Genomic DNA, 22,853 nt, shown 5'->3' with positions numbered 1-22,853 from the left:
CTGCAATGAAAAGCCGCTGAAAAGAAATTGTAATTTTCTCGTTACTAAATTAATTATAATGAAAAGTAATATGTTAATAAGTGTCACGTGTACTATCGCGGATGGTAAAATTTTCTTATGACAAAAGATTCTTATCAGTTTTGATTTTCAATCGATATAGCGAAATTACTTTATCGTTTTTGGACTGACAGAATTTTGCGCGTATAATTGATAAGCGATTATGCATTCGTCAGCAATCGAATGAAAATAAAAAAGCTCCGTAATGACGTGCGTAAATGATGATACCGGTTGTGACGTTCGATCAATGCCTAAAATTGAAAGACGACAACAACGATGACGATGGCGATGACAAAGAAAGAGAGAGATAGGATAATTCCTTGACAATGAGATTTGATCGTCGATCTGTCTTGGCGACAAACTACCGAAGTGGCCGATGAAAGACAGGATGCGAGCGGGACCGGACGTAACGAGCTTGGCATACGCAAACAGTTCCAGAAATGAAGGAAACGCACCTCGGTCGTATAAGTCATTGTCGTGCCGCAGTAACTTTTACGCCTTGTTACGATCAAGATAATGCCGCTAACAATATATAAGTGTGACACGCCTTCTAACAATAAGTTATTTGCTAAAATAATAGTTATTGTAACGGGTGCCATTAGACATTCACGAGGCCTCGTTGGTTCGCGCTTTTTGCTACTATCTCTAAGCGTACAAGGAACACAATATAGAATTTTATTGTATATATATGTATATATATTTATAAATTTTATACATTACGTTTATATATGGAATGTTTTATTTCAAATCAAAAATATTCCATTCCGAAGAAACGTCGTAGAAAATAAGGTAATCGCACAGATCGTAGCGGACACTTAATATGTAATTATGCATGGTATATCAATAAACGTAACTTCGACGAAACAATGAAAGTCAATATCGACCGATGTGTCTTTCTGCTATTACATATGACAGGAGCATACGCTATATACGTACGTAATACATATACAAACGGCGGTAAAGCGTTTGCGGAGTTCATAGACCCAGCTGGGACATTATATCTGACTCGAGCAACAGCTCAGAGTATATAGGTACTTATATACATGGTGCAGGAATACATGCGGAATTAAAGCATATTTTCCATACACATTCCACGAGAATAACCATCATTTGAGAAACTGGTTCGTGCTGAAATTCATATTGTTAGCACGTGTGCGCTTACAATCATTTTTACGTTGAGTCTTCAATTTCAATTGACCGCGTAATCGGCGAGTCGAGATTCACCGCGCAATCATTCGCAATTATCGCGAACGCGTCATTAGATCTGATGTCTTCCATCTGGCTCACAGCTTGGAAATTGAAAAATCGGTAATCCGTTATCGTCTCGTTTTCTTTCTTTCTCTTCCTCCCACCCTCTCTCTCTCTCTCTCTCTCTCTCTCTCTCTCTCTCTCTATTTTGTTATTCGCATTTTGCGTCAGATACAATTTATAATAATATAGTGGCAGAGATGATTAAAGGAACAATTCGCCAGTAGTGATGGTTACGCGTCAACCGCGAAATATTGATCGTTATTTATTGGCAGAAGATCGTTTGCTCGTATACATACCGCATGCCGATGTATAGTACATATCGTCAGGTATTGGAACAATAGGCCGTACCATCGTCCTCCTCTGATTCACCCGCCATAGCCATTCGGTTTCCTCCTTTACGCCTCGCGTCCTGCAAGAGAGACAACTCCTGGCCGATCCTCTCTCTGTCAGTGCATGCTTTACCTTCGTGCATGACACTTTGTTTGAATCTCGCGTCGTATTCCGTTCGGCGCTCCGTTTTATATAAACTATAAACAAACAATTTCTTAAATTGCTTCACTCTCTCAAATTTCTTATAAATCAAGTAATAATTCTGAAATTATTTTCCTGACATAAACTAATTTACTTAATTTTACACGTTGTATAATATATTGTAAAAAATATTTAAGCTTCTCCCCAATATGTCAGCACGAATAGAACGAACATTCGCTTCAAATGGAGAGATGTTTGGCTAAGTTCCTTTTCTTTTAAAATTGCTTGTTTTAATTTTGTAAAGGAATAAATAAATGTGATTATACGGAGATTTTAAACTGCGGTGCGTGTCGCACTTTTGACGGACACAGTTTCGGTCGACTGGGTTATCAGGGGTTGATGTGGAGAGATCGTTGCTCACGATGAATGCGGAGGAAGCTAAAGTGGGCTGCTTTCAAATGGTGTTAGTGCTGCTACTCGGAATAAACTATGTCATCGTCGCCATGAGTCACGCATTGCCGATTTTTCATAACTACACACCAAAATTTTATTGTCAGGTAAGAGTATGAAAGGAGCTAAAAAAATCGCAGAAATTTTTATTTTGACGTAATATTTTATAAGACAAAGTTATGATTTTAATTCAGTGACGCGTGAAATATACATATATACATATGAATTAAATCTAACGATAGAACGTTAATTTGAACCGTTTGATTAATTTAAAGAGTATTAAGTAATATATATATATATATTAACATTTTATATTTTATATAAATTATATTTTTTATAAACATAAAAATAAGAAATATAAAATATAAAGAAGAAAAAATTATATAAAATTAAATGATATTTAGCAAACATTTTTAATCAATTTAAAATTTATATTTTGTTCTCGATTATTATATATATTTGTTTGATACCTAAATATAAATTATTAAGAAAAAGTTGTTTAAAAAGACTCACTCTCTCTCGCTCTCTGTAGAATGCAATAATTTGATATAATAAACAAACTGTTATTCTAGACGAAAGATTCAACGAATAAAAGCTTTGGCTGTCAAATCGCAGCAAATTCCTCGATCGTTGCCAATTTGACTTCTGCGTCGCCGGAAGTGCCGGTGCTTACATCCTGTTCCGGCAAATATCGCTTCGTGACAGAGTTTACGGAGAACAGCGTAGTCACCGAATGGGGTTTAGTATGCGAGAAACGATACTTATCTTTTCTTGGGCCGACCGTTTATTATACGGGAGTACTTCTGGGTGCGTGGATCGCTGGACTCCTAACTGATCGTATTGGCAGACTTCCGATCCAAGCGATATGTCTTTACGCGCAAGGCACGATGGCGGTTGCACTCTACGTTGTGCAGGTAACCAAATTTTCCATCACAATATTACAGAGAGTATTCGACGGATTGAGAGCTCAATCATTATATTTTTAGAAAGACGAGAAAATTGATTTGGAAAATTAACATTAATTTTCTGAAATTCTTCAAAAAGTGGCTTAGATTGTTATCGCATTCGATTTTTCGTAATATAAAATTTACGACCGATGGTTCTCTATTAATTCTTTTCATTAATCGGATCGCGATTCGATATTGTGTGTAATATTTGAGCGAAAGAAAAGAAGCAAAATACGCAATGTTGCTTGTTCTAATGTGTGTAACAATTAAAATTCAAAGATGTTAAAAGAAGATAAAATTTGCAACTTTAGAACTATCCTGCATTTTTGGTGCTACGTGGTCTTCAAGGAGTATTTGTTCAAGGCTTGCAGAATTCCACGTATATTCTCTCCCTGGAACTATTTCCAGCGCGATCTCGAACTCTCGTTGCATTGATTATGCAGATTTCCTGGTCGATCGGTCTCGTACTGCTCGCGGTACTCAGCTACGCGATACCAGATTGGCGAATTTTGCAGTTGGCTGTTTCTGTACCTACCGCGATCACTGTGCTGTACATTTGGTAAGGAAAAGAAAAAGGCGGAAGAAAAAGAAAAAACATCTATACATATATAAAAGAAAAAAAATAGTTCAACCGACACAAAAGTACACACAAAAATCTTCAAGATATCTTAAAAAAACGTCTTACAATTTTAAAATCTCTCAAGCATTATATTTATGAAATCAGTGACATTAAATAAATATAAAAAGAACCTCTTCTCATATTATATCGTGTAAAACAGGATTATACCGGAATCGCCGAGATGGCTACTAGCTAGGGGAAAATCAACAGAGGCCGATATGGCGCTCGAAAGAATCGCCATATATAACAGCTGCTGCATTGGGTTGCGAACGAAGAATATTCTTGTGCGAGAAGCATCCGTGAAAAGTAACACAACGCCGATGAAACCAGAGAGGAAGTCGCGAGTCACCAGCGTCGAACTTGAGAAAGCGAGGGCTGACGAAAATCAACGAGAAGAAGCTACGAATTTGTTGAACGAGTCGGAATTAAATAAACGAAAAATTATAGGTATAAATAATGAACGCACATTTTAAAATACGTACAAATTTATATAGAAGTTGACAGAGAAATATATACCATATAAACATTAATTTCTTTTTAATTTAGAGACACTAGAGACTTCGTATTATACATTTTCTCGACAATATTCAACATACAATACTAAGAAATTTATTTTAGAGAGAACTTTAGAAGCCAATTCGGTCGAGTCGGAAAACAAATTTTCCAACGTGGAATTACGCCGAGAGACGCCAAGTTCAGCGGAAGATTTTGACAAGAGACATTTGCCTTCGAGTTCCAAGTGCGATCGAAACGCAAAGATAATCTCACAATCGGAAGGCGATCGAGAGATTTCCCTGAAAGGCGCAGAAGAGGTAGTGGTGTTGCGTAGAATAAAGAAAGAAAAAACAAATGAAAATGAAGAGAAAACGAGAAATAGCATTAAGAAACAGACCGCAAACAAGATAAGCTCGACATTCAAGAATGCAATCGAATCGTCGATATTAAGAAAATACGGTGCTATAATGATTTGTCAATGGTAAAATATTTTAAAAAGTAATTTTTTTACTCCTTTTTATCTCCATTTACTTTTATCCTTAGACACTATATGTATAATATAATAAAATGTGCTTTAAATATTTTTAAAATTTCAATTCTACGATGTCATTTAAGGTGGACGTCTACAATAGCGTGCAGCATACTTGATGATCTGGCGCCAAGTTTTCCAGTTAACAGGCACGTCACGTTCGCCCTGGGCGCAACTCTCGAAATGGCGACGTATACATTTGTGTACTTTGTATTATCTAGATATGGTAGACGGCTGCCAATGTGCACATACCAATCTCTCAACGGTGTTGTTTGTATTTTAATTGCGGCTTTCTTCATTTTAACCACCGCCACTGCACCATGGGCCGGTACATATTACGAGACAAAGAAGATATAGCTTCCTCTAGTGCAGCACATTTATCAGTCACAAGATTTTACTAAATTTTCCATAGAGTACCGCAGATGTTTTTGGCACACACACATCATGTAAGGTTTCCGTTTCAGATCTCGCAAAAACGATAATGTTGCTGTTCGGCAGAGTGACTATCGCGAGTACCCTTTCAATCGCCCACTTGTATACCATTGAAATATTCCCAACAGTGATACGAGGTAGCTGCTTAGGCTTATGCGTGGTGTTCGCAAAAATCGGCAGTCTAAGTATACCGCATTTACTTTTATTGGTACGTTACTCATTTTTATCAGTTTTTATATATCATTCGATATATTTTCTATTTATAATATTTTATATTTACATATCTATCTATTATATATCTAGTTTTTTTCTAGAATGCGCTACCTTTTAATTTGTGCTATTTCCAACGAATTAAGATTTGTCAATTGCAAAATCAGCTAATCGATGCACAATCGTTAGAAATGCAAAATAATTTTTTTTTTTTTTAATTTATTAGAAGCAACACGTATCACTTTCGATACCGTTACTAGCCGTTGGAATGTTGTGCCTCTTCTCCGGCGTGTTGGCGCTGATTTTACCAGAGACACTGAATAAAATTTTACCAGACCAAGTGGTAGATGTGGAGAATGTTATCAGTAACAATAATTGCAAGAGTGACGGTGTCAATATAGAAAATGACGCGAAGGAAAAGGATTTGACAGAGAGACAACGTCTAAGGGAGAAACTCTTTTCAGAAGACTGGGTAGATGCCGGCAATGGAATTCTGGTGAATTTCACGGAAAATAAAAATACAGAGTAATTTATAAAATAAAACAACTTTATATTTAAAATTACCGTACTTTTTTAATGGACATCTTCAATCCGTTTTATTCGTACGAAACGTCACACAGTCGCCGATATAAAATATTTAAAAGCTTACCTATAGGTATATTACAAATAAAACAAATATCATATATATTTATATAAAATATTATACGTTGTTTGCATATATGTATAAACAGAAACATGAATCGGATAACATTATCATATTCATGACAATAAATATTTATTTTTATTTTAATATTAAGCGTAAAAAGATAGCATATATACATGAAACTCTCGTTCAAGAATAAGAAGAGACTCAGGTTGATTTGGTAAAAGCAAGATTCATGTTTTGAAAACATGTGATAGACAACTTTTAAAATTTTATGTATGTACATATTGTTATGGAGATCCATGGTCCACAAAATACTCGATTGCGGCTGTGTTCCAAAATTCATTGCCAGCGCTGAAAATTTATAGTATACATTAGTTGTACTATGGATTTCCTGCACTGGCAGTGAATTTTGGAACACAGCCCGCGTTAAATATTTGCTCGTAATATGTGATATACGTGAAAAGCGATGTAAAATATTAGCGCCTATCATGACACATCCGGACGAGACACCGATACGAACTAGGCTCGAGATATCCGCTTGTTCTTTTCTAATTTGTTCACCCAGAAGAACAATCTTTTTTTCTTAAATTTGTCGATATCTATCAGACACAGAAAAAAACAAATATATCGACAAAAATAACATATAGAGATACAATATAATAAAAGAACCTAAAAATAATGTAATACAAGGATAATGTATTACGAATATTTTATTATATTTTAAGGTATTGTTGCGTATGGAGATTGTCAAACTTTTTACTCGCAAAACAATTTTGATAAGCATAAAGCACCAAAAGAAAATAACAGTCACAGATTCAATCGCAATGCGCACAGAACGACGGCGCTCATAAATCTTTGAGTAGGATTTGATAAACGCCAGCTCATCGTCGAGGGAATTGATTTTCACTTAACAATTTTCTCGCACGTTATAGAAATGTTACATTATTAGGTACGCACATATAACAATTATAACGTAATAAGACTGAACAGGGAAAAATGAACTGTAACGACTCAAATATTCTTTTTCTAATTTTCCTGATTTGCTAAATAAATAATTTATTCGTATTTATACAAGAAAGAGAGAGAGAAATATGATTTAATGAAACGTGATAAAAATGTGGGTAAATTTGTGAGTTATCACAGTCTCTCAAGCAACAACCTAAATCAATCGGTTTCCATAAAAAGCTATCGTATTGAAAAATTATACGAGATGTAGACTCCATCTTCAGACACATAGAATAAATATGAAAGTACGATTTCAGGGAACCTTGGGTTGAGCGATGCCATTGTTCTGAGAATTAGCGTGTTGCGTTTGCTCAGCAGCTGTTTGCAGAAGTCTTGTTCGACGTCTTGTATAATGTTGCCATAGTAGAATCTGCTGATCGTCAATAAACTTTGTACATTGAGAATTCACAACTTCTCTTCTAAAGTGCTCGTACTGCAATAAATCCAGGAAGTACAAGCACATGGGGTACTTTAAATACTTTGCATATTCCGGTTCTTTCCAGTATAACAGGTACTTGAGATAATTAATAAATGTTGTGTCTTTGAAGTAGCCACGCTGTGCCAAAACTAGAATCATATTTATCATAAATAAAACAAGTTTTTCTTTCAAAGCTAATTATAAATAGGGAATGCAGAAGGATCATTCTTGCTTACAATTCAAATAATTTGGATTGGCGAGGCATTGCACAAATTCTAACTCAACCTGAAATCGTAATCGCTGTTGATCATCTGTCTCTGGAGCTCCTGAAATATAAATTTTGCAGTATTCTTCTTCTTCTTTCGAGATGAGATTGAGAGAAAAGCTCGTCGATTAACTTTGTAGCGATATAACGTAATACGCAATTAGATAAAAGATAAAATTGGTTGTTACATAGCTCAAAATAAGTTAGGTTAAAGCAAAAATATTTTATGTCAAGTAATTTTTTTGAAATTTATTTCAGTCACAACGTATTAAAGGACTAAAGATAGCTGTATAATTGAGAAAAGATAGGTTAGAATAGAGAGATGCTAAACGTAGAACGAAGAACAGGAACGTACCGTTCATTCCAATGAAAGATGGTTTTCTGCCTTTCATGAGCCCCGGCGGATCATCCAGTCGGTTCATGGTACATCAACCGTCGAATATTTGATACTTGTCGTCCTTCACAACGAACATACGAAAATGATGCTTGGCAAGTATTCCACAACTCAATTCACACAAACGAATGCAAACAGACTCGTCGGCCGTCAAATCAAATGCGAAATACCGATGCCCTTTCGTTTATACTGGTTTATGCCGTCAATCCGATATCGGTGCTGCGTGGTTACGCGCAGTTATGTGATATTGGTATGTCGGTATGTGCCGTCCGCCGTCCGTATGTGGTATCCTGTGATCCTGTAACGTCGTCGTCCGGGTCGTCACCCATATAACTGCCCATGATGTATGTATGTATGTATTATTGTATGTATGTATGTATGTATTCTTCCATCATGTAACTGCCCATAACCCATAACCTAACCTATATCATTCTCGTCAGTCGTCAACACGTCGATCGCAGCGCCAAGCTATGGGAAACTAATCGGAACGAATATATATCGCGCACGACGTTTGAAACCGTTTACTTATATAACGTTTACGTGACTCGTTTATATAACTAATTATACTTTTTTTTATGTCGTTACATATATGTATATGTATATAAAAGCATATCTAGGAGTTGAAAGCGAAAGAAATGTTCAAAAAACCAGAAAATATCACCATTTTTGGAAAAGGTGTACAAAATTCCCACAATATTATTATTGAATTAATTGTGTAAAATCCAATCCGGACTGTAAACTGTAAATGGTGTTTTTCTCTCTAATTGATTATCGCGTACATTGTAAAACGGTCATGTTTCACTTACCGTTAATAATTATTTACGATATTGCGATCCCCGATCCTATATGCATGTCGATTGTTGACAATTTGTTTTATGTATAAAACATAATGGTAAAATTATATAACAATGTACATACAATGTGCAGCAACGACAAACAAAGTTCAAGAAAAATGTCTCTTAATGCATAACGATAGCAAGTTATCAGAACATAATTTCTGTCTGTCAAGAATTTAATTATAGTGATTTCAGTTATAGTGAAGATATAATTGTACGTTAAATTGTTGTCTGTATCACGTGTACTAGCTTCGTGAGATAAAACGCAAATCTTCGTATGGTCACGCATAGTGCTACCTTGAGAGTCGGTGAGTAATAATCGCGTCATATTCCAGTCGAGTGTTAATCAAGCAAGTCCTTCCTCGCACGAGACTTATATACGCCTGAATAAAAGGTAATTAACTTTTTCTATCTTATTTTAACACATAATTATTTTAAAATATCTATTTATATATTATGATATTCTCCAATCTAATTTCTATATATCGTGGGTTAAATATTTAAAATTAAAGACATTTATCTTTTATCCTCCACGTACCATCTCACATTTAAAAATATTTCTTACATTAATAGAAAGTTTATATACGAGTGAAGTCAACTATGTCGCTGGTCAAGAGGATTTCCTACGAGGAAGAAAAGAAGAAAAATCCCGAGTTGAAAGATTCCGATATACAAATTCTAAAGGACTGGGCCATGAAACAGTCGCATCTTCCAAAAATTTTAGACGTTGAATATGTATTGTTCTTGCACAGTAATTACTATCGTATCGAGGCTGCTAAGAACACCATCGAAGAATATTACACTTCCAGAACTCACATGCCAGAATTTTTCTCCGACAGGGATCCACTTGGGACAAAGCAATTGCGAGAGATATTCAAAGTTGTGTGAGTATTGAAAATTTGTTTACGTATTCGAGTAATAAATATTTTAACAATATATCCAAGTGCATGCTGACAGTTATAATATAGACTTTGAGGTATTTCGTGTCATAAGATTTCATATGTTTGAATATATCTTCATTTTTATTCGTACATTTCTGAAGTGAAAATTAAAATTATAATAAATAATAAGCAATATAAAGGTAAAAAATAAAAAGGAGCTGTCGAGCTTAAATATCCATAAGATATCTAGATATAAAAATAAAATTCAATCCACGTGTGCGTAAAATAATTAAATTTATTTAAAAAGGGCGTCGATGACACTGCCAATGACAACGAAGGAAGGATACAAACTTGTTTATACGAGATTAATAGATTATGAACCGTCACGTTTTGTTTATAACGACGTCATGAAGTACTTTTCTATGGTGGTTGACTTGTGGTTGTACACCGAAGGGAGCGCCGAGGGTCATGTAATTATTATAGATATGGCAGGTGCTACCTTCGCTCATGCTGGCCGTCTTAGTCCCATGGCGATTAAGAGATATCTTTATTATTTACAAGAAGCTATACCAATCAGACTTAAAGGTCTGCACTTTATTAACACCAACGCAGTCATGGATATCATTTTGTCGATGATGAAGCCGTTTATGAAAAAAGAGTTAATGGAGGTGGTAAGAACAATAAAAATATTTTACATTAAACATAAAAGAGTTCCACGCATGTAAATAAATAAAGAAGATTTTGTTTTTTACTTAATTCCGGATCAATTTTTATTTGAAACTTGTTTAACAAAAATAATTTATATTAAGAATTAAAAGATGAGTACGCGGTGAGTATAATGATAACGTTTTCTCTAAAAAGATATAAATTCAACATACATTATTATTATTATTATTTGATTCCTAAATTTTTTAAATATAGTAACGAATACGTCTTATATACACATACACATACGTATATAATAATACATTTTCGATATATTTTCAGTTACATATTCACCCCACGAACTCCACGAAGGACACGCTGGCAACGTTTGTGCCACTGGAAGCATTCCCTTGCGATGTAGGTTTAGGTGGAAAAGCTAAACCGTTCAAAGAACAACAGGAGGAGATATTAAAAAAGATAGAGGATCATCGTGAATGGTTTCTACAAGATGAAGTCACGGGTCGTGTAAACGAAGCATTAAGAGTAGAAAAAAGCAAGACGATGGATTTGTTCGGGGTCGAGGGAAGTTTCAAGAAACTAGATATAGATTGACTCGTTTAATTTATGTCGAAAGTATAACTACGTAAAATTGCTTAAAATATATTTATATCGATTTATATATCGATTCATAAATATACAATTTTTTATATTCACGTGTGAGAATCGCGCACGAAATAAGTAAATATTTGATGCTTATAACACAATAGAATTAACAATAATTATACAAATATAACGATTATCCAAAATTTCATTATAGTTTATTCATTGGCAATTAATTAACTGATTTTGCAAAAACTATTTACGCGGTTCATATGTCTCGAAGATTAGAAATTGTTCCAAAAAACGTAATATGCGGTCTATGATAATCACGATATATTAATATATAAGTTAAAAGATCTCTAGAAAAAAGTGATATATTAATCCATATTAACTAATATTTGAAACGTTATAATAATACATCGTAATTCCAAGTATAATGATCTAAATATTGTGATGGAATATTAAATAGCTTTAACACCGACAACCGGCGGAGATGTAAATCTGTAAAATTGTAATGTCATTCTGCTATTATGTTCATAAATTTAATCTAATATACATATAAGCAAAATTTTTTACTCAAATAAGTCTTGAATTTTGACATTTTAATAACGGCACTAGAATCTTACGACGCAATCTGTAAAGTGTGATATTATTTGAAAAATCGAGAAGTGAATTTATTTCGATTGTGTTTCTCATAATTATGGATCTTAATTAATATAATACGCAATTATTATAGATATATACGTAATGCACTTTTGTACGTAGCACGCATAATAGATTTATTTAGTCGCGTTAGTTCTTATAGAATCACTAGATGCAATTTTCTTACAATTTATTTCAACCTGATGTTACGTTAAAAAAAATAAAAGGAGTTAACATACAATATAACGTAGAGTATTAATTCAATTAATCTTCAACCGACTTTTACCTAACAGTATATTTTGATAGATCATGGCGTACTTTCTTTGTAAACTTTTTGAATTTTTGCAATATCTTCAAAATTGAAGAAAATATAGTACACGAAAATGTGCGTGACGTCATAATGTTGTTGCGAAATGGTTTTTTTTTTTAAATTCAAAAAGTACTAAAAATCTCTTAGATTCTCTACATTAATTATGGATACCGCTTAATAAAAAAATTTTACTTGAGAACCCAATTAATACGTTTCGTGCCGCGTCTACCAATGTTGTGTTCTCCGCATTTAAGCCGTCTCTAACATTTTGAAATGTAACATAGTTATCATATAATGTACCATCGTTGTGGTACACGCGGTCTGAATGGACAGTCGCGTAAAAACGGTGCGACATGGAACGTGTTAGAAACAATAAGATTTATATAACGCAATATACAAATGAGATCTACAAGCATATATACAATCAATTATAGTGCGTTCTTTATACATAATTATGCCTCAATCTCTTTTTTGTTATTTAGCTATATTAACTTGTAAATAGCTGTTTGAAATTAATATTTTTTTATCGCGCGATCGTGACTACGCAGATGGAATATTTTAGTCTTCGTGGAGCGCAATATGAAAGTAAGATTATTCTCGGCGTGTCGAACGCTCGAAACGCTCGAAACGCTCGAAACGCTCGAAACGCTCGAAACTCTCGGACATTCTCTTTTAGAAATCAGTGTGTAATCGACTTATCGCGTGCGCAGCAGCGATATTCTTCACTGTGTTACCACCATTTGTAGGACAGATCCACCTGTGAATAACCGGTTAAGGAACAACTGGTCAAGGTAGATTGACGATCTAATTTTTCTCTAACTAAAAATCTCATTTCAACTTCCGCAGACGCGGAATGAGATTGAAATGTGCTAAATATGTGGAAAGTGTGTACTATAGAAAATCATTAATAAAAGGAGAGTCTTGTGTATTGTGTATTGTGTGTATATGTGTATATATATAAATATAATCGTATTTTTGAATTTAAAAAATATGCGTATATAGAGAAAGGAAGGAAAGAAGATTAGTATAAATTTAAAATAAATTCACATATATATGAAATGCTAAGGTTTTTAACTTAATGTTGTGTATCTATGTATATAATATATAATCGCAGAAAAAATAAGTACAAATTTTAATGAATATAGATACATTCGCTAAATTAACGTATCTGGCTTATCTTGATTATTAAAAAATGTTATCTACGATAACGATAGTGATGCGTTTTTACAGTTTCAGATTTTTTTCTAATTATATGTTATAGCAACATATTGTTCTATCTCGCAAGAGATATATTTTTGATATCAATAACATTATCGAGTTTATAATTGATTTAGTAATCGTATCGATCGTATTTTTAATTAATTAAAAGTAAACGTTTGCGCTCAATATACATTATTTATGTATATTTGTATTTTTTTCTTGTTTCTTTGCATGATTTCATATAATTCTTTTTCTTTTTCCCGCAAGTGTGTCTAAAAAAAAAATTATAAACGAGGACAAATTTGTAGGTCGATCAGAGCACCGATGTCTGCACTACCGACTCGATATGTTAGTATAGAAGAAGAATGCAAGCGAAATCCGGAACTCAAAATGTCAGATCTGCAAATGTTAAAGAATTGGATGGAAAAGCAGCCTCATCTGCCGCGAATAGAGATGGTGTATCTTGTTATGTTTCTGCACAGTAACTATTATCGCATAGAGCCGACCAAGAAGACGATAGACAATTTTTTTACCACAAGAACGCTTTTGCCAGAAGTGTTCTGTAATAGAGATCCAATCGCGTGGAAAGAATTGCGAAAGGCCTTCTCTGTCATGTAAGTGATCCTGTCAAATTATTAAGATCAGCGAGTATCATTAAAAATCATATGGAAATATAAGAAAAAATTAAGTATTCTTTCGATAATAGAGCAGCTGTGCCATTAGAGGAAAAAACCAAAGAAGGATACGTCATGACACTTGTCAGATTTCTGGATCCAAATCCGAATAAATTCGATCATTTCGAGTGCACTAAGTATCTGCTTATGACGTGCGAGGTTCAAAATGTGGTGCATGGCACCAGCGAGGGATTGGTTGTTATTCTTGATGCAGCTGGCCTGTCTTTCAGCCATGTCGCTGCTATGAATTTAATGGGATTAAAAAAAATTTTATTCTATATACAAGAAGCTGCTCCGGTTCGATTGAAGGCCATACACGTACTGAACGCTATGCCCATAGTAGATACGTTTTTGAATTTGTTAAAACCCTTCATAAAGAAGGAAATGATGAATCTTGTAAGTCAATGACACGTTAAGTCTCTTCTTTTTAAGAAGCATTTAAGAAGGAAAAAATATAAGATATGAATCATTTATTACTTTAGCTGCATTTTCATTCAAACATGGAAACCGTGAAAAAATATCTACCTATCGAAGCTTTGCCAAACGAGTACGGTGGGAAAGCGGGACCTATCGAAGAAATAGCAGCTAAGCATATCCAATTGCTGGAAGAATTTCGCGATTACTTTCAGTATGACGAAGCTAATGGACGAGTGAACGAATCTTTGCGAGTTGGCAAATGCGAAAGTGCGGAAAATCTATTCGGTGTAGACGGTAGCTTTAAAAAGTTGGAGCTAGATTAATCAGTTAAATTTAAATTTCTTCAAAAAATTTTTTAATATTTTTTGTGTCCTCTCTCTCTCTCTCTCTCTCTCTCTCTCTCTCTCTCTCTCTCTCTCTCTCTCTCTCTCTCTCTCTCTCTCTCTCTCTCTCTCTCTCTCCCTCTCTTCAAATACTACAAAGCATCATATTTTTGCTCAGTAATTTTTTTACCATTTATATAAGTTATATCAACATTTACGAAGGTAAACACAAAAGAGGATTTGTATAATATAATTTGATTGTCAAATTATCTCAATAATTATATTATTTTGTGATACACAAATTGTATGCATAATTATTGTTATGTAACTAAGTTACTTGAAAGATTATAATAGTTTATTATACATACACACATGCATGTTCATCACTTCTTAAGCGTTTCAATTGTTTGTGCCACAAATAAGCACTACTAATTGTAAAACCTTGACGCACATACATGTGTGTTGCGATCGTATAATGCTCGAATAGAAGTTACACGTATCGCAACGCATAATTTTCCGCTTGCACACCACTCTAATTAGAATTGATTTATAATACAAATTAAACTCGTATATCTGCAGTAGAAAACCGGTTCCAGCCAGCAGTGCTCGCTAAGTCTCTGAACGGTTCGCTTTACTAGCTTTGAAAATATCATATTGAAAATTCGGAAGGAAAGAAAAGGAGGTGTTTAATAATCGTTATACTTATGTTGTCATTTTCATACTGTTGTTAAGCATGGAGTAATAAATGATATATTATAATTATATAATTATAGGCTTTTTAATTAATTCTTGATCAAGGAATAATAACTAGAATAGTCCAAGCTTGATTAACATCAAGCATAAATTAACTATAATACTATTTAGTAATCCCGCTTTGCATGCATTAGTTCCTGACTAGTGATTGTTCAGGAAATAACTTTTTATCAGAGTTATCTGTTTTTTGACCAATAACTAACCAATTTTACGGATTTTTTTTCCAATTTGTGACCATGTAACAAATTCAAAACAGTAAAAACTGAATTGATTTTTCTCAGATATTTTTCTATTCAGATATAATAAAGTACATTTTAAGCTGCAATTCAAATTGCAATGTCAATAATGAAAAGAATGACATTAGAAAAAGAAATGAAGAAGAATCCTCAACTGAAGCTATCCGATATACAATCGCTGAGAGAGTGGTGCGAGAAACAACCGCACTTGCCAAAAATCGAGGATAGTTTTCTCGCCTTATTCCTTCACAGTAATTATTATCAAATGGAACCAACGAAAAACACAATCGAAAATTACTACACAACCAGGACGCATTTACCAGAATTTTTTGCAATCGGGATCCGCTCGAAGAAAAGAAACTACGACAAGCCTTCAAAGTCACGTAAGCGATTTTACGAATATTATAATAGTAAGTGAATAGTAGAGTGAATAGTGGTATAACTTGTTCGTGTATAAAACAGCTAATTTTTATAATATTTGAAATGTTAAAAGTATAATATACACTTTAAGATCTGTATACATAAAATAACGCAAATCCTACAATATGTAGGTATATAGATATACTAGTATTTAATTGTAGATTTTTAAGAATAATGCAGAGTAATTTTGCTAATATTTCGATGTACAGAAATATTGATATATATTAATAATAATTGAGATAAATTGATTTGTGACTTAAAAAGGGCTATATTTCCCCTAAATGGAATAACAAAAGACGGTTACAAGATTATATATGGAACATATCTGGACCCCGAACCTTCTAACTATATCTTCAATGACAACGCGAAATATTCCACGATGTTGCAAGACATATATTTTCTGACGAATGGTACGAACAACGGTTATACTTATATTGTCGATGCTAGTAAACTATCATTTGGTCATGTCGCGCGAATGAGTCCATTGGGATGGAAGAAAATGTTGTACTACATCCAAAATGCGGCACCGATGCGTCTAAAAGGAATCCATGTCATAAACGCGCCATCCGCCATGGAATTGTTGATGAACACGGCGAAACCTTTCATGAAGAAAGAGGTAATGGACATAGTAAATATCACAAATCGATTAATTAAATTCAAAATTGTAATTATTTAGCAGCAATATTGGCGTTTTTTAAGTAATATATTTATTCGCGCGGTCACATAGTGGTTGACATAGCGATCAAATAATTCTGTAATGTCTGAACAAATAATTATTTTTAATTGTATTTCTATAATCGTCACCGATAAACGTAGAAATTTTTGTGTCTAATTGTCCGTAATATTGAAATTTTTATAACCGAAAAAATTATATATACTAATTTCAATGCTACTATATCCTTACAATTAGTACTTAGGAAAGTTTTTCTAAATCATCTCATTTACTTTTCTTAAACATATATAGATACATTTTCATTCATCGTTTAAGGGCCTTTCCGAATATATTCCGGTGGACGTGCTGCCGAACGAGATGGGGGGAAAAGCAGGTTCTGTACATGAATTAGCGGAAATTCAAGTGAAGAAACTCGAAGATTATCGCGAATGGTTCCTGTTAGATGAGGTAAATAGACGCGTTAATGAAGCGTCGAGAATCGGCAAAAGCAAGTCAGTGAACGATTTGTTCGGTATAGAGGGTAGTTTTAAAAAACTCGATATAGATTAATATATATAATATTAAATAATTTTTTTATATATTTTAATATAGCTGATTATTCCATTTTTATTTTATCTCTTTTGTAATATATTATTTCGTACCTTGCACTTTACGTAACGTTTTACGTAATCGTATGCATCGTGCATCTATCCGAGCAAAAACAATTATTTATGCGAGAATATCGTAATCGCTGCAAAAACAGAAGACGAATAAAAAAGAAACGAACGATTGCTTGCTCGCCAACATCTAAATATCTAAAGTCTAAAAGATCTTGTGATAAAAGTCCAAAGTATAAACAGGTGCAATAGATTTTCATTATATTTTATGCAAATAACATAGACAATCTAAAGGTACAAAATCCGGTTAATTTATATATTTTTACGTTCTAATAGTATTAGAAATTTCACATATTATACCTATAATAAAAGCGATGGAATATTTATAAGATTAGGTCGCAAACACCATGAGATATCAAGTCTTTTTTTATTGAAACAGTTTGAGTCCTGACTAGTTGTTTAGACTAGCTTCTAAACATTGTGAATAATAAAGTGAAAGAAAAAAAGAATTTTAAAAATAATCACATTGTTATATAAATCTATCATATTTGTGCAACACATCCTAAAACTGCAAGGAGATAACAAATATTGTAAAAAATATTGTAAAAAATTGTTTTCTTATATATATATATATATAAACCAAAAGGTATTAAATATGAAATATAATCAGAGTTCTATTATTATTAGAAAATAATAAATGTTAAACAGTATTACCCCTAAATCACTATCAGTTTATTGAATTGTTATAATCCAGTTTTTAAAAGATTTATTATAGAAATTTATACTTTTATAAATAACTATTTTGTATACTTAAATTCATATGCGCGCGCGCGCGCAAGCTATAATGAATCGGGCTTGAGTTAATAGTAGAAAAATATAAATCTTATAAGCAGCGATATCGACGAGAAATAAAGAATATTTCCCGTGAAAAAAGAAAAGGTAAAAAAAAGACGTATGTGCATCGAGAATTATCATGTCGTTAAGAATTATACGTATATTTATATTATTGTATCTAGAACTTGTTCAATAAATTGAGTGATTGTAACGCTTTCAATCAATGAATAATAAACACATAATATTAAATAAAGTGCTTCTTATACAGTTCCATTCATTAATGACACAGATGCGAGCAGGAATCCGTTCTCAATAAATGCAGTGTTCAACTATATAATTAAACAGAAAAACTATACAGTTCTGCTCGAGAATTAATAAACATTCAAATAAAAAATATTAATAAAATTTCTGCAAATAATTTTTGAAGAAAGAAAGGATCGATTATGCGAGCCATATTCATATTACATTCAAATTGACAAGAAATTTCTATAAGTGGACTTCAGCATAATAAATAGTTTTCGAAAATTACCCATTATTATTTTTTGCTGCAGTTTTTTACAAATTATTTTACAATTGGATAATATATAATAAATATTACTTAATCATTATATACCTGTTATATCGGATGTAATATACTTGCAGTGTAAACTATTTTCCATCTATAGTTATTTGCTGAAGATAGTAGCTGCGCGTAGCTGCGACTATCATCAGTCGTACCGACTAATCTCTAAATATATCGTGAATTGACAATGTATTGACGTAATACATTTTTCATAGATTTGTCTTAATACTATTTTACTGCTTATTAGCGTAACGTAATCTTCAGCACGCCAATGACAAACTAAACTATTTTCACATGGCATTCGTATGTTTCTTAAAGTCATTCTAATAGCTTTGTTGAGAAGCGATTTCTCTTTTATTCTTTTGTGACACAAACACTTTTAAAAATGTTACGTGTCAGTATAGTCACGTGTCTAATAATAGAGAGTACTAGATAACTATTAAATGTAGATTTGTATGTAGTGTAGTATAGATTCATCCGTGTGCAGCTAATAATCCCGGAAACTCTAATATTTTTATATATGTATATGTCATCATGTTTTATCCATTTTTAAATATTGTGTGTGTGTGTGTGTGTGTGAAGAGGCTATCATATTAAATAGAGAAGACGTAGATAATTTTCGATGTAAATAATCAACATAAATAAATATTAATACTGATCTATACTGACATAGTAAATTATTAATACAATATTATTACAATAGATAACTCCCTCACTGCACTTTAATTGTTTGTTTTATATTAGTAGCGCGTTCATTTTTTATGTATTTATATAAATATGTATATTTTAATTTTTATTACGTATAATTATAAGAAATATACTCATAATAAATCCAAACATTCGTTGCTAAAGATTGCGTGTCTCTCATTTTTGCTGATTGGGAAAACTGTATGTGTCTATAAAGTAGAATTTCATACATTTTCATAAATTCCCTAATTATCATGAAGATAGCATGTTACGTCACGTACGACGTAAACGTACTCAACTGTCACGCTACGTTCTCCATTGCCGCTTCGCCACCGGTACCGTTTAAAAGGTCTATGCAGATCTCAATTAGTACTGTCTAAGACATCAGGCTGATCGTGAGACATTCGAAATTCTTTCACATACGTATATCCGAGCAGGTATATGGAACTTATAGGTAATATATTTCATTCGCTATCATTAAAATGATCATACTTTAGTCTTTAGTCTAACAATTGTGCAAGACAAGTTACTTGGCTTGCAAAGAATTATATAAGTATTGGGCACGCAATCATTTTTCAATTACGTTCAACTCCACATTGTAATGCATTATTTGGAAGATTCCGCACATAAACAAGTTAATGTAATATTGCATTTGAAAGTCAAAACAAAATATATATTATCTATATCGTACGTGTGGTATATAATTTAAACTCGTCGATATTCGCTGCCCGGTAACGTTCAGTCGTGAGCCGCGATCACGCGTCTCGAAGAGCATTGACTAGCTCCCAAACAGATATCTGACAGAGTCGATCTCGACGAAATCGTCCCGATTGAAATGCCGGGATACGAGGATTCACCGAAGGATCGCGAGCGGGAGAAAAACTTGAGAGTTCGTGTCGTTATATTAACAAAACGTTTATTTCGTGCACAAGGTGGAGCAAGGCGACGCCCGGAGCAATTCGCGTACACGCGGAGATTTTCGTCCTTCCGACAAGGCCGTTCCGCGAATCGGATGTAAAAATCGGAGATCTTGCAGTATACGTATAAATAAAAAATATATCCAGTTTTGCTACGATATACAATGTAGTAATGTAGTTATACGATTCTGTCAACATTGCAATGTTATTGCTTTCACTTCCATAGGAATTTAAATTCAAAGTGGCTGGATAAAACTAATAGTATCGATGGCTTCGATAAAACTGGTATCGTTCGAGGAGGAACTGAAGAAGAATCCTGAATTGAAAGAGGCAGATATTCAAATGTTGAGAGAGTGGTGCGAAAAACAGCCTCACTTGCCCAAGATATCAGACAGCGAATTAGCATTGTTCTTGCATAGCAATTATTATCGACTCGAACCGACGAAAACTACTATCGATACTTTTTACACAGTTAGGACTCACGTACCTGAGTTCTTCTCCAATCGAGATCCTAATAACAATAAGGAACTCAAAAAAGCAATTGAAACGGTGTAAGTATATTATTTATAATATTTTTCTTTTTAATTATTCGTTACATTCGTGTGTGTGTGTGTGATATTCCTTATATACACGACAAATAAATGCAGCAATATTTCTCGCAGAGAAATTTCGCATACAAAGTAGAAGTGATCTTATTATCGACAGAACACACCAAGTTTTGGAAGGAACTACTAAAGAAGGCTATAAAATCATTTATGGAAGACTCCTAGACGGCGAACCATCGCATTTTGTTTACAACGATGTGATGAAAAGCCTAAATATGGTGATCGATCTATGGCTTTACACCGAAGGCACTTGCGAAGGCCACATAATATTATTTGACATGAAAAACGTTTCTTTCGGTCACGTCGGCCGTTTGAGTCCTATGGGCCTAAAGAAATTCCTCTACTATCTACAAGACGGATTGCCTGTCAGATTGAAGGGTTTACATTTTATGAATTCTTCTCCGGTAATAGATGTCATTATGAATATGATGAGACCATTCATGAAAAAGCAGTTGATGGATATGGTAAGATTGAAATTATATACACACATTACCGATCAATTATCCATATCATTACATTAAAAGTGAAAAAGTGAAAAGATCAAATTTCCTATTTGATATAGCAAATTGTTTATATATTAAACAACGTTGCATCTTTGAAAATATAATTTTAAATGCTCTAGAGATAAGAGAAATATTGTATTTTACTTCTTTACTGCATATATATATATATATATAATATATATATGTATATAATACGTGTTTTAATTATATTTTTATTTTTTGAAAAAATTGCGTGGAGCGGAATATAAAAAAGTATAAAAGTTTTGAACTAGGTATATGTTTCTATAAATTCTAGTTTCATATGCATACCACGAGCGACACTCTGGAGAAATTCATATCGCTCGAAGTTCTTCCGAATGAATCAGGCGGTCAAGCCGGTTCTCTACAGGAGTTACATGATAAACAAGTAAAAAAATTGGTAGATCACGTTGCTTGGTTCCAAGAGGAAGAAGCTCATCGCGTTAATGAGGCGCTACGACCGGGCAAGGCGAAGACAGCAACGGATTTGTTTGGAGTTGAAGGAAGCTTTAAAAAGCTCGAAATCGATTAATTGAATAATTAAATGTTTTACAACACCAATGGTATAGCTATTTGGTTTTATTTTTAGAATACGCGGCGATAACCACACAGTTTTGGAAAATAAAAATATTAATCTATTTCATGTTTATTAACATTAAATATTTAACCAATCTTTATGGCATTAAATATAGTATAGTAATAACAACTAATAACAATTGTGCTGATTGTTGATTAGATTAGATCAGGTTAAGCATATAATAGTTAGATATATCATAATTGCATTGCACGAATCACAAATTTAATTATATTACTTCTTATTACTTCACGTTTATTATACTTGGTAATCAGGTTTCTTATTTGCGTTTCTTCATGTATATAATGTTTTTCTGCGGCAATCGAATTTAATTATTCAATCCTAGCATTTAGTAACAGATAAAATTATAATATTATGTTAATTTCAACAAAGATTATAGTATTAAATTTAAACATTTTAAATATATTTATACGTTAAGAAAGTTATTCTCATATAAAATGCGAAGCAAACGTTGCAATCTTTACTGCATTGAACAAATAAATAAGAAACAAGAAATTCTTCATCGTTATTGTAAATTTATTTTATTGTATAAATGCGAGACATTAATACTTGATGCATATAATCAACTATTCTGGTTAAATCTAATAGTATAAATACTAGAGTGATGTTAATTAATTTCATCTAAATAAATATTAATGTTAATATAAACAATTTTGTTATTTAAAATAACCGTTTTGTCAATGTAATAATAAGTTGAGTTTATAATATAATTATACGAATCATATAGAAAACTGCTT

The 22,853-nt window shown here is 33.0% G+C and overlaps 5 protein-coding genes and 1 pseudogene across 12 annotated transcripts in view; 4 read left to right on the top strand and 2 right to left on the bottom strand.

Moving 5' to 3' along the window:
* The window catches only part of LOC143894089 (uncharacterized), a 32,935-nt gene that overhangs the window by 3,708 nt on the left and 6,374 nt on the right, over positions 1–22,853 (bottom strand). The window contains exon 2 of the mRNA XM_077400163.1: positions 1,605–1,835. The gene's annotated coding sequence lies outside the window, so the exon portion shown is untranslated. The remainder of the gene's footprint in view (positions 1–1,604; positions 1,836–22,853) is intronic.
* LOC143894066 (solute carrier family 22 member 3) lies at positions 1,833–5,990 on the top strand. 3 transcript variants are annotated; one of them, XM_077400118.1, is made up of 8 exons: positions 1,833–2,336; positions 2,802–3,143; positions 3,620–3,735; positions 3,956–4,242; positions 4,342–4,771; positions 4,906–5,147; positions 5,284–5,459; positions 5,688–5,990. In XM_077400118.1, exons 1-8 carry the CDS (start codon positions 2,202–2,204, stop codon positions 5,988–5,990), a joined length of 2,031 nt encoding a protein of 676 aa, XP_077256244.1. In that variant the 5' UTR covers positions 1,833–2,201. The 3 variants fall into 3 exon arrangements, with proteins under 3 accessions (XP_077256244.1, XP_077256243.1, XP_077256242.1); XM_077400117.1 differs by having other exon boundaries at positions 3,488–3,735; positions 4,414–4,771; XM_077400116.1 differs by having other exon boundaries at positions 3,488–3,735.
* Positions 5,991–8,622, bottom strand: Med31 (mediator complex subunit 31). The gene is made up of 3 exons (XM_077400162.1): positions 8,151–8,622; positions 7,767–7,856; positions 5,991–7,679 (listed from the first exon to the last, which is right to left on the bottom strand). The coding sequence occupies exons 1-3, from the start codon at positions 8,215–8,217 to the stop codon at positions 7,366–7,368; spliced, it is 471 nt and encodes a 156-aa protein (XP_077256288.1). The 5' UTR covers positions 8,218–8,622; the 3' UTR covers positions 5,991–7,365.
* On the top strand, positions 9,216–13,036 carry LOC143894079 (alpha-tocopherol transfer protein-like). Its single transcript, XM_077400146.1, has 4 exons — positions 9,216–9,419; positions 9,599–9,909; positions 10,214–10,577; positions 10,894–13,036. Exons 2-4 carry the CDS (start codon positions 9,626–9,628, stop codon positions 11,161–11,163), a joined length of 918 nt encoding a protein of 305 aa, XP_077256272.1. The 5' UTR covers positions 9,216–9,419; positions 9,599–9,625; the 3' UTR covers positions 11,164–13,036.
* LOC143894100 (uncharacterized) lies at positions 12,755–18,482 on the top strand (annotated as a pseudogene). The gene is made up of 7 exons (XR_013255997.1): positions 12,755–12,894; positions 13,612–13,917; positions 14,010–14,373; positions 14,460–14,715; positions 15,790–16,089; positions 16,391–16,754; positions 17,091–18,482. The product of XR_013255997.1 is annotated as an uncharacterized LOC143894100 (transcript).
* On the top strand, positions 17,115–22,610 carry LOC143894080 (alpha-tocopherol transfer protein-like). 5 transcript variants are annotated; one of them, XM_077400149.1, is made up of 5 exons: positions 19,641–19,932; positions 20,411–20,492; positions 20,622–20,946; positions 21,101–21,464; positions 21,799–22,610. In XM_077400149.1, exons 3-5 carry the CDS (start codon positions 20,663–20,665, stop codon positions 22,051–22,053), a joined length of 903 nt encoding a protein of 300 aa, XP_077256275.1. In that variant the 5' UTR covers positions 19,641–19,932; positions 20,411–20,492; positions 20,622–20,662; the 3' UTR covers positions 22,054–22,610. The 5 variants fall into 5 exon arrangements, with proteins under 5 accessions (XP_077256274.1, XP_077256275.1, XP_077256277.1 ...); XM_077400151.1 differs by having other exon boundaries at positions 20,411–20,519; XM_077400148.1 differs by lacking the exons at positions 19,641–19,932; positions 20,411–20,492 and adding an exon at positions 17,115–17,246 and having other exon boundaries at positions 21,799–22,607.

Source organism: Temnothorax americanus, unplaced genomic scaffold (assembly GCF_048541705.1).
Source record: "Temnothorax americanus isolate GAGA-0224 unplaced genomic scaffold, ASM4854170v1 Scaffold13, whole genome shotgun sequence".
Lineage (NCBI taxonomy): Eukaryota > Metazoa > Arthropoda > Insecta > Hymenoptera > Formicidae > Temnothorax > Temnothorax americanus.
This window is presented reverse-complemented; position numbering and strand designations above follow the sequence as displayed.

Bases quoted from the DNA above. Each gene is read 5' to 3' on its own strand.
- LOC143894066 (XM_077400116.1), top strand. From the start codon at position 2,202: ATGAATGCGGAGGAAGCTAAAGTGGGCTGCTTTCAAATGGTGTTAGTG. The intron at 4,243-4,341 runs GTATAAATAATG...TTTTTAATTTAG, and splicing joins AAATAAACGAAAAATTATAG to AGACACTAGAGACTTCGTAT. The intron at 5,148-5,283 runs GTACATATTACG...TTTCCGTTTCAG, and splicing joins CGCCACTGCACCATGGGCCG to ATCTCGCAAAAACGATAATG.
- Med31 (XM_077400162.1), bottom strand. From the start codon at position 8,217: ATGAACCGACTGGATGATCCGCCGGGGCTCATGAAAGGCAGAAAACCA. The intron at 7,857-8,150 runs GTACGTTCCTGT...TTTATATTTCAG, and splicing joins ATCTTTCATTGGAATGAACG to GAGCTCCAGAGACAGATGAT. The intron at 7,680-7,766 runs GTAAGCAAGAAT...ATATGATTCTAG, and splicing joins CAATCCAAATTATTTGAATT to TTTTGGCACAGCGTGGCTAC.
- LOC143894079 (XM_077400146.1), top strand. From the start codon at position 9,626: ATGTCGCTGGTCAAGAGGATTTCCTACGAGGAAGAAAAGAAGAAAAAT. The intron at 9,910-10,213 runs GTGAGTATTGAA...TTATTTAAAAAG, and splicing joins CGAGAGATATTCAAAGTTGT to GGCGTCGATGACACTGCCAA. The intron at 10,578-10,893 runs GTAAGAACAATA...ATATATTTTCAG, and splicing joins AAAAAGAGTTAATGGAGGTG to TTACATATTCACCCCACGAA.
- LOC143894080 (XM_077400149.1), top strand. From the start codon at position 20,663: ATGGCTTCGATAAAACTGGTATCGTTCGAGGAGGAACTGAAGAAGAAT. The intron at 20,947-21,100 runs GTAAGTATATTA...TATTATCGACAG, and splicing joins AAAAAAGCAATTGAAACGGT to AACACACCAAGTTTTGGAAG. The intron at 21,465-21,798 runs GTAAGATTGAAA...TATAAATTCTAG, and splicing joins AAAAGCAGTTGATGGATATG to TTTCATATGCATACCACGAG.